The sequence below is a fragment of the Chiloscyllium plagiosum genome, chromosome 23 (assembly GCF_004010195.1).
Source record: "Chiloscyllium plagiosum isolate BGI_BamShark_2017 chromosome 23, ASM401019v2, whole genome shotgun sequence".
Lineage (NCBI taxonomy): Eukaryota > Metazoa > Chordata > Chondrichthyes > Orectolobiformes > Hemiscylliidae > Chiloscyllium > Chiloscyllium plagiosum.
The window spans coordinates 2,738,789-2,748,874 of record NC_057732.1 but is presented as its reverse complement, the minus strand read 5'-3'; the positions used below and the strand labels follow the sequence as shown (position 1 = coordinate 2,748,874).

Sequence of the window (10,086 nt, the reverse complement as noted above, 5' to 3'; positions counted from 1 at the left end):
CTAAATGGAATCAATTTAGGTAAAGGGGCAGTACAGCGATATCTGGGTGTTCTTGTACACCAGTCACTGAAGGTAAGCATGCAGGTACAGCAGGCAGTGAAGAAAGCTAATAGCATGCTGGCCTTCATAACAAGAGGAATTAAGTATAGAAGCAAAGAGGTTCTTTTGCAGCTGTACAGGGCCCTGGTGAGACCACACCTGGAGTATTGTGTGCAGTTCCGGTCTCCAAATTTGAGGAAAGACATTCTGGCTATTGAGAGAGTGCAGCGTAGGTTCACGAGGTCAATTCCTGGAATGGCGGGACTATCTTACGTTGAAAGATTGGAGCGACTGGGCTCGTATACGCTTGAGTTTAGAAGGCTGAGCGGGGATCTGATTGAGACGTATAAGATTATTAAAGGATTGTACATTTTGGAGGCAGGAAGCATGTTTCTGCTGATGGGTGAGTCCAGAACCAGAGGACACAGTTTAAAAATAAGGGGTAGGCCATTTAGAACAGAGTTGAGGAGAAACTGCTTCACCCAGAGTGTGGTGGGTGTATGGAATGCTCTGCCCCAGAGGGCTGTGGAGGCCAAGTCTCTGGATACTTTCAAGAAAGAGTTGGATAGTGCTCTTAAGGATAGTGGAATCAAGGGTTATGGGGACAAGGCAGGAACAGGATACTGATTGAGGATGATCAGCCATGATCATAATGAATAGTGGTGCTGGCTCGAAGGGCAGAGTGGCCTACTCCTACACCTATTGTCTATTAACAGCAGTCTAGGTTTATTCAATATCTCGCATCAGTTGTAAGACACTATGATCTTTTGCTATAGATTCTATGTCCAATGATCCTACTCCACTGGTTACCTGATGAAGGAACAGTGCTTGTTTGAAGCTTGTACTTCCAAATAAACCTGTTGTACTGTCACTTGGCACAGTGTGATTTTTAATCTGCCCCAGTCCAACATCGGCACTTCCACCTCATGGTTTCAAAAAGCAGTCAGTTGAAGGAGCGTGTGAGAAGGCTCTCTGTACTAATTTTTGTTTAAGGCAAAGTTACTTTATTATTGAAGTAATTTATGCTGTAAATTAAGTATAATAGTGATGGTCATATACCCATCCAGATGGTTTTTAAATGTTGCAATTGTTGCCTCCACCACTTCCTCTGGCAGGTCATTCCATACATGCATTATGTTTCCGTGACTTGGTGTGTAATTTTACATTGATTGGGTGGAGTCTTGCTTATCTGATTAACTCGCACACTGCTTTGTCCCATGGGTACCAATTAATAAAAGGTTTGCTGTAATTACAAATCAATGCAAAGGGTCACCTGACATTGAACTTTCTATTAAAGGGAAATCTAACATTTTCTACTGTTAGAGTTAACGCTCCACCAACATCATATTTCAGCAAGAACTGGCTTGTGTCCTGCTCTTCACTTCCCTTTTATTGAAATGGACTTTGAAACTCGAGCTTATTCTCCATGTAACAAATCTTTAATAGTTTTTAGAATTCAATTTGCTGAATGTTTGCTGCTGGAGTTAAGAGAAGTAGAGGACCCCCTCTGAAAGAAAAATTGCTTCATGTAAATGATCTGTGATAATGGTAGAATTATTATAGTCCAGAAGGAGGCCATTCAGCCCATAGTGCAACACTAGCACTTCAAATGAGCATCATTACCAAGTGCCAATCTCCTGCCTTCCCCCCTTTTCCCTGCACACTACAGCATCATGTAGTGTACAGCACAGAAACAGACCCTTCGGTCCAACTCGTCCATGCCGACCAGATATTCCAACCCAATCTAGTCCCATTTGCCGGCATCCGGCCCATATTCCTCCAAACCTTTCGTATTCATATACCCATCTAGATGCCTTTTAAATGTTGCAATTGTACCAGCCTCCACCACTTCCTCTGGCAGGTCATTCCATACCCATACCACACTCTGTGTGAAAACATTGCCCCTCAGGTCTCTTTTTTTAATATCTTTCCTCTCTCACCCTAAACCTATGCCCTATAGTTCTGGACTCCCCCACCCCAGGGAAAAGACTTTGTCTATTTATCCTCTCCATGCCCCACACGATTTTGTAAACCTCTATAAGGTCACTCCTCAGCCTCCGACGCTCCAGTGAAAACAGCCCCAGCCTATTCAACCGCTCCTTATAACTCAAATACTCCAACCCTGACAACATCCTTGTAAATCTTTTCTGAGCCCTTTCAAGTTTCACAACATCCTTCTGATAGGAAGGAGACCAGAATTGCACACAATATTCCAAAAGTGGCCGAACCAACATCCTGTACAGCCACAACATGACCTCCCAACTCCTGTACTCAATAAAGGAAAGCATACCAATGTCTTCTTCACTATCCTATCTACCTGCTACTCTATTTTCTAGGAGCTATGAACCTGCACTCCAAGGTCTCTTTGTTCAGCAACACTCCCCTGGACCCTACTTAAGGGTATAAGTCCTGCTAAGATTTGCTTTCCCAAAATGCAACACCTCGCATTTATCTAAATTAAAATCCATCTGCCACTCCTCAATTCATTGGTCCATCTGATCAAGATCCCATTGTACTCTGAGGTAACCCTCTTTGCTGTCCACTACACCTCAAATTTTGGTGTCATCTGCAAACTTACTAACTACACCTCCTATGTTCACATCCAAATCATTTATATATATGATGAAAAGTAGTGCACCCAACACCGATCCCTGTAGCATTCCACTGGTCACAGGTCTCCCGTGTAAAAAACAACCCTCCGTCTTCTACCTTTGAGCCAGTTCTGTATCCAAATGGCTAGTTCTGCCTGTATTCCATGAGATCTAACCTTGCTAACCAATCTCCCATGGGGACCCTTGTCAATCACCTTACTGAAGTCCATATAGATCATGTCCACTGCTCCGCCCGCATCAATCCTCTTTGTTACTCAAAAAACTCAATCAAGTGTATAAGGCATGATTTCCCATGCACAAAGCCATGTTGACTATCCCTAATCAGTCCTTGCCTTTGCAAACACATGTACATCCTCAGGATTCCCTCCAACAACTTGCCCAACACCAACGTCAGGCTCACCAGTCTACAATTCCCTGGCTTTTCCTTACCACTCTTCTTAAATAGTGGTACCACGTTGGCTAACCTCCAGTCTTCCGGCACCTCACCTGTGAGTATTGATGGTACAAATATCTCAGCAAGGGGCCCAGCAATCACTTCCCTAGCTTCCCACTGAGTTTTAGGGTACACCTGATCAGGTCCTGGGGATTCACCGTTTTGTGTTTCAAGACATCTAGCACTTCCTCCTCTGTAATATTTCAAGATGTCACCATCTATTTCCCTACATTTAATATCGATCTCCACAGTAAACAATGATGCAAAATTCACATTTAGTATCTCCCCCATCTCCTGCGGCTCCACACAAAGACCGCCTTGCTGAGCTTTGAGAGGACCTATTCGCTCCCTAGTTACCCTTCTGTCCTTCATTTATTTGTAAAAAGCCTCTGGATTTTAATTAATCCTATTTACCAAAGCTATATCATGTCCTCTTTTTGCCCTCCTGATTTCGTTCTTAAGTATACTCCTACTGCCTTTATACTCTTCTAAGGATTCACTCGATCACTGCTGTCTGTACCTGACATATACTTCTTTCTTTTTCTTAACCAAACCCTCACTTTCTCCAGTCATCCAGCATTCCCTATACCTACCAGCCTTTCCTTTCACCCTGAAGGCATTTCTGAAGGCTTCACATTTTCCAGCTGTCCCTTTACCTATGAACATCTGCCCCCAATCAGCATTTGAAAGCTCTTGCCTAATACCTTCAAAATTAACCTTCCTCCAATTTAGAACTTCAACTTTTAGATCTGGTCTATCCTTTTCCATCACTATTTTAAAATGAATAGAATTATGGTCGCTGGCCCCAAGGTGCTCCCCCACTGACACCTCAGTCACCTGCCCTGCCTCATTTCCCAAGAGTAGGTCAAGTTTTGCACTGAATCAAAAAATTTCTTGTACATGCTTAACAAATTCCTCTCCATCTAAACACTATGGCAATCCCAGTCTATGTTTGGAAAGTTAAATTCCCCTACCATAATCACCTATTATTCTTACAGATAACTGAAATCTTCTTACAAATTTGTTTCTCAATTTCCTGTTGACTATTAGGGGGTCTATAATACAATCCCAATAAGGTGATCATCCCTTTCTTATTTCTCAGTTCCACCCAAATAACTTCCCTGGATGTATTCCCAGGAATATCCTCCCTAAGTACAGCTGTAACACTATCCCTTGTCAAAAACATCATTCCCCCTCCTTTCTTGCCTCCCTTTCTATTCTGTATCCTGGAATTTGTATCCTGGAATATTAAGCTGCCAGTCCTGTCCTTCCCTAAGCCACATTTTTTTAATTGCTATGATATCCCAGGCCCATGTTCCTAACCATGCCCTGAGTTCATCTGCCCTCCATGTTAGGCCTCTAGCATTGAAATAAATGCAGTTTAATTTATCAGTCCTACCTTGTTCTCTGCTTTGTCCCTGCCTGTTTGACTCGCTTCTTTTCTCAACTGTACCAGTCTCAGATTGATCCCTTTCCTCTCTATTTCCCTGGGTCTCACCCAGTTCTATCCCAGTAATTATCCAATGCCCTCTTGAATGCCTCACATTTCCCTAACACATTTCCAGGCAGTGCATTCTATATACTAAGTACTCACTGAGTTATTAATCTCACTTCACCTTGCTTCTTTTGCACATCATTTTAAATCCATGCTCTGTTGCTCTTGCTCTTGTTTCTTTGACAAGCAGGTACAGCTTCTCCCTACCGACTCTGCCCAGCCTGCTATCAAATCTCCACTCAACATTTTTCTCTCCAAAGAGAACAGTCCCAACATCTTCAATCTATCCTCAAAACTGATGTTTCTCATTCCTGGAACCATTATTCTATATTGTATTGAACTCTCTCTAAAGCATTTACACCTTTCCTAGAAGGTGATACCCATAACTGTACATAACACTTCATCTGAGGTCTAATAAGTGTCTTTTGATAGTTTAGTTATCATCCAAGCCTGGATATTGCCCAGATCTTGTTGCATTTGAACATGGATTGCTTCAGTACCTGAAGAGTTGTGAATGGTGCTGAACATTGTGCAATCATTGATGAACATCCCTACTCTTGACTATATGATGGATTGAAGGTCATTTATTGGAGTGTAATTATCATCATCCTGAATTTCTACTTTGCTATCAAAATTCTCGAATTCTCTCTCTAATCCTCTTTGCCTTTCCACAGTTGTTTCCTATTTAAGCCCACCCAAACCATTGGTGAGCTGCCTAGGTGGAACCTTGCATGATTTGATGTCAGATTCTGCTTTATAGTCACTCTCATGTACTGCCTTGTGGTGTTTCTTTAAGTTATGGGTGCTATATAAATCAAAGTTGCTGCTGTTGTTAATTTGGTTGTTTAAATTATTGGATAATCCAGATTTGAAAAGGAAAGCTGTAGATTCTGTTTTTTTAAGCATCTGTGTAATGGTTGGTGCACAGCTTGTCATATGGGAGACTGGGATTTAAGTCACTGATGGCAAGGCTGCAATTTTGACTGTGGCTCAGTGGTTGGCACACCCCAGTCTGAGCCAGGAGATCATGGGTTCAAGTCCCACTTTCGCTGTCAGAGCCCAATTTATAACGATGTCATGAATTACTGACTTCATTTACACTGGTATAAAGTGATTATCTCTCCCATTGTCTCAAACCATTTGAAAAAGTGCTGTTTATACAAATGCCCTGGTTTACAGACCAGTGAGCAGGTTAATTAATCATTACTCATGATCTCTTCTTGAGGGCAATGTGAAGAGAGGAGGGAGAGGGGGGTCAATGGGGGAAAACTCTCTGCTGATAGGAGTCATATTTGGTGCAAAGGAAGATGATTGTAGTTGTTGGAAGTCAGTCAAATCAACTCCAGAACAACTCTGTAGGAGTTCCTCAGGGTCGTACTCAAGGCCCAATCATGAAGGGCTTTATCAATGACCTTCCCTCCATCATAAGGTCCACAAGTGGGCATGTTCACTGATGACTGCACAATGTTCAGCACCATTCAGAACTCCCCAGATACTGGGGAGCAGTCCATGCTCAAATGCAATAAGATCTGGACAACATCCAGGCTTGGGCCAACAAGTAGCAAGTGACATTCACATCACATAAATACCAGGCAATGACCGTTTCCAAAAGAGATCATTTAACTTCCATCCCCTGACAATCAATGGAGATGCCATCACTGAATTTCCACATTGTCAACATCCTGGGGTTACTATTGACCAGAAGCTCATTCAACTCAAATTTCCAATGGTATTGTGGGTTTATGGATTAGATTAGATTAGATTCCCTACAGTATGGAAACAGGCCATTAGGCCAAACAAGTCCACACTGACTCTCCAAAGAATAATCCACCCAGACCCATTCCCCTACCCTATATTCCCCTTGACTAATGAACGTAACACTATGGGCAATTTAGCATGGCCAATTCAGCTGACGTGCACATCTTTGGATAGTGGGAGGAAACCAGAACACCCAGAGGAAACCCATGCAGACATGGGGAGAATGTGCAAACTTCCCACGGACAGTTACCTGAGGTAGGAATCAAACCTGGGTCCCTTGCTGTGAGGCAGCAGTGCTAACCATGGAGCCATCATGCCACCCCAAACACTGATGGTCACTGCATAAGGATAACAGCTGTTCAAGAAGACAGCTCGCCACCACCTTCTCAATGGCAACTAGGGATGGGCAATAAATACTGGCCCAGCCAACAATACCCACATCCTGTGAATGAATTTTTAAAAATCTAGGCATAGTTGGATGACAGTGGATGTATGAAAGTAGTACAAGTGTGGCATATAATGACTGCAAATCTCCTGCAGGAATAGCTTACAAAATTCAGCAGCTACCAATGGTCCAGCAGAATGAACCAGTGATGGGTTCAAGTCTCAGTTTGGATTATCAAATAAATCAAGGCTGAAACTTCAGTGCAGATCTCGGGGATTGCTTCAGATGAGACGTTAACCAAAGAGCTTTCCACCCTCTCCGGTGGATGTAAAAGACACCCTGGCATTATTCAGAAGGAATATTAAGTCTGTTGTCCTCACTCATATTTAACCCTCATTGGCACCAGAAAAATAAATTCTCTGCTCATTCTCATACTAGTGTTGCTTGGGTGTCATGTTTCCCATTTTATAGTAATAAATTATGTTCAAAGCATTTCCTTTACTTTCAGATGCACAGGGTGCTATATAACTGCAAGTCTTTCTTTATAAGGAGTTGAAAAATCTACAACATACCAATGAATTTAGCTTGTTGTTTTTGCCCCTTTTGGGCAGATCAATGCCTTCATTACATTTAATCTGCTAATTGTATACATCAACTAGGAGAAAGTGAGGACTGCAGATGCTGGAGATCAGAGCTGAAAATGTGTTGCTGGAAAAGCGCAGCAGGTCAGGCAGCATCCAAGGAGGGGATCCTCCTTAGGAATCCTCATTCCTGAAGAAGGGCTCATGCCCGAAACGTCGATTCTCCTGCTCCTTGGATGCTGCCTGACTTGCTGCGCTTTTCCAGCATCACATTTTCAGCTCTGATTGTATACATCATCCTTTTTTGATCTGGGTGCTGCTCTCTTTTTTTACACTTTGCTCCAACTTCTGCAAATGCAGTTGATGTTTCCAAGTTGAAGCCGGAATTAAGATTATTTTAGAAAGCTGCAGTGTGATACATACATTGCCAGAGTAAATCCCTGTCTTTTGTTTTAAAGGTGGGAGCACTTGATTTATCAGTTTGGAGGTCATCAGGATCTAATCAAGTATGTCATTACCAAAGGAAAGATCGCATATGAAAATAAAAGCTGCCTGGATTATTAACAGTTCTGAGTCCAAATCCTCAGCTAAATGATGGTGAACTATTCTGCAGGAACTTCATCCAGAGTACGAGTAACTAAAATAGATAGATCAGCAACTGATAGAACCCTTCCTGATCTTCTATTATTTCATTTGTTATTTTTTATTCATTTTTGGTTTGGAGTCGTGAACTGAGAGCTGAGAACTAAAAGTAATAGAACATAGAACATAGGAAAGTACAGCACAGAACAGGCCCCTAGACCCACGATGTTGTGCCAAGGATATTCCTAATCTAAAATAAAATAACCTAACCTATGCACCCCTCAATTCACTAATATCCAAGTGCATGTCTAGCAGTCGCTTAAACGTCTCTAATGACTCTGCTTCCACCACAACTTCTGGCAACACATTCCATACATTCACAACTCTCTGCGTAAAGAATCTACCTCTGACATTTCTTCTATACCTTCCCCCTGATATCTTAAAACTATGACCCCTCATGCCAGTCAACCCTGCCCTGGGGAAAAGTCTCTGGCTCTATCTATGCCTCTCATTACCTTGTACATCTCGATCAGGTCACCTCTCTTCCTGCTCTGCAGAGAGAAAAGTCCAAGCTTAGTTAACCTCTCTTCATAAGACAAGCCCTCCAGTCCAGGCAGCATCTGGTAAACCTTCTTTGCACCCTGTCCAATGCCTCCATATCTTTCCTATAATATGGCGACCAGAAGTGGACACAATATTCCAAGTGTGGTCTCACCAGGGTCTTGTAGAGCTACAGCAAAACCTCGTGGCTTTAAACTCGATCACCCTGTTCATGAAAGCCAAAATACCATATGCTTTCTTAACAACCCTATCCACTTGGGTGGCAACATTGCAAGATCTATGCACTTGAACACTAAGATCCCTCTGTTCCTCCACACTGCCAAGAATCCTGTCTTTAATTCTATATTCAGCATTCGAGTTCGACCTTCCAAATTGCATCATTTCACATTTATCCAGGTTGAACTCCATCTGCCCCATTTCTCAGCCCAGCTCTGCATCCTGTCTATGTCATGCTGCAGCCTGCAATAACCCTTGATACTATCAACGGCACCTCCAACCTTTGTGTCAATAGCAAGTTTACTAACCCACCCCTCAACCTCCTCATCCAAGTCATTGTAAAAACTACAAAGAACAGAGGCCCGAGAACAGAGCCCTGCCGGACACCACTCACCACTGACCTCCAGGCAGAATACTTTCTATCTGCAACCATTCTCTGCCTTTTGTCAGCCAACCAATTCTGAATCCATACAGCCAAATCTCCCTGTATCCCATACCTCCCGACTTTATAAATGAGCCTTTGCATGGGGAACCTTATCAAATGCCTTGCTGAAGTCCATATACACTATATCCACTGCTCGATCTTCGTCAACATACCTCATCACCTTCTCAAAGAACTCAATAAGATTTGTGAGACATGACCTGCCCCTCACAAAGCCATGCTGACTGCCTTTAATCATTCTATGCTTTTCCAAATAGTCAGAAATCCTATCCCTCATAATCTTCGGAGTGCGTAGCAGCTTGTTTAAAAATAAAGGGGGAACAAACTGATGTTTGCTTATGAGGCCAGGCCTGAATGTTAATTGCAGGTTGATTTTTGTTCAAAAAAGATAGCAGATGTTTCGGTTTTGGGATACATTGTGGTCAAACAGATAGCAGATATTAAATGTTAACTGGGGCCTCTCTGTGGGTTGACCAGTCTAAGAAAGACAAACCTAAGTTTGAACTGGTTTTGGAACTGTGTTTAAGATATAACAATTGAGACTGTGAAAGCTACAGGATGGAGGTTTGATTGCTCCCTGGTTATCCTCCCTTTATCATGTTATTGAAAGTTCAATGAATAGAATCTCAATTCAAAGTATTATATGGATATTCCTCAGACTTTACTGAATGCTATTTGCATGCATTAGTATCTTCAGAAGCCAGGAAAGATACAGCCCATGTGCCTGTGAGATTACAAATCATGGAATCTGCTTTAAGTGAACTTTGTTATGACATTTTTTTTCTCATTTTTTTTCTTTTGATTTCTCCCTTAACTATGTCTCTTTGTTTGTCTGACCTTGCACAAGAATGGGGACTAGAATCAAAGAAGATTAGGTTTAAATCATAGACATTAATTACATTATCTTGTCTAATTTTGATGTGCTAAAGCTATTGTATTAATAAATTGTTAAGTATTTTATTTATGCTAGAAATCTGGTGTC

General features: G+C 42.1%; 1 protein-coding gene across 3 annotated transcripts in view; it reads left to right on the top strand.

Annotated features, from left to right (window-relative positions):
* amdhd1 (amidohydrolase domain containing 1) overlaps positions 1-10,086 on the top strand; it is a 44,296-nt gene that overhangs the window by 18,943 nt on the left and 15,267 nt on the right. The window contains exon 9 of one of the 3 annotated variants that reach the window (XM_043713301.1): positions 7,762-8,172. The exons of the other annotated variants lie outside the window; for them this stretch is intronic. Coding sequence (XP_043569236.1) covers positions 7,762-7,867 — 106 coding nt within the window. The 3' untranslated portion in view covers positions 7,868-8,172. Of the gene's footprint in view, positions 1-7,761; positions 8,173-10,086 lie in introns of those variants that run through there. 3 annotated transcript variants of the gene reach the window in all.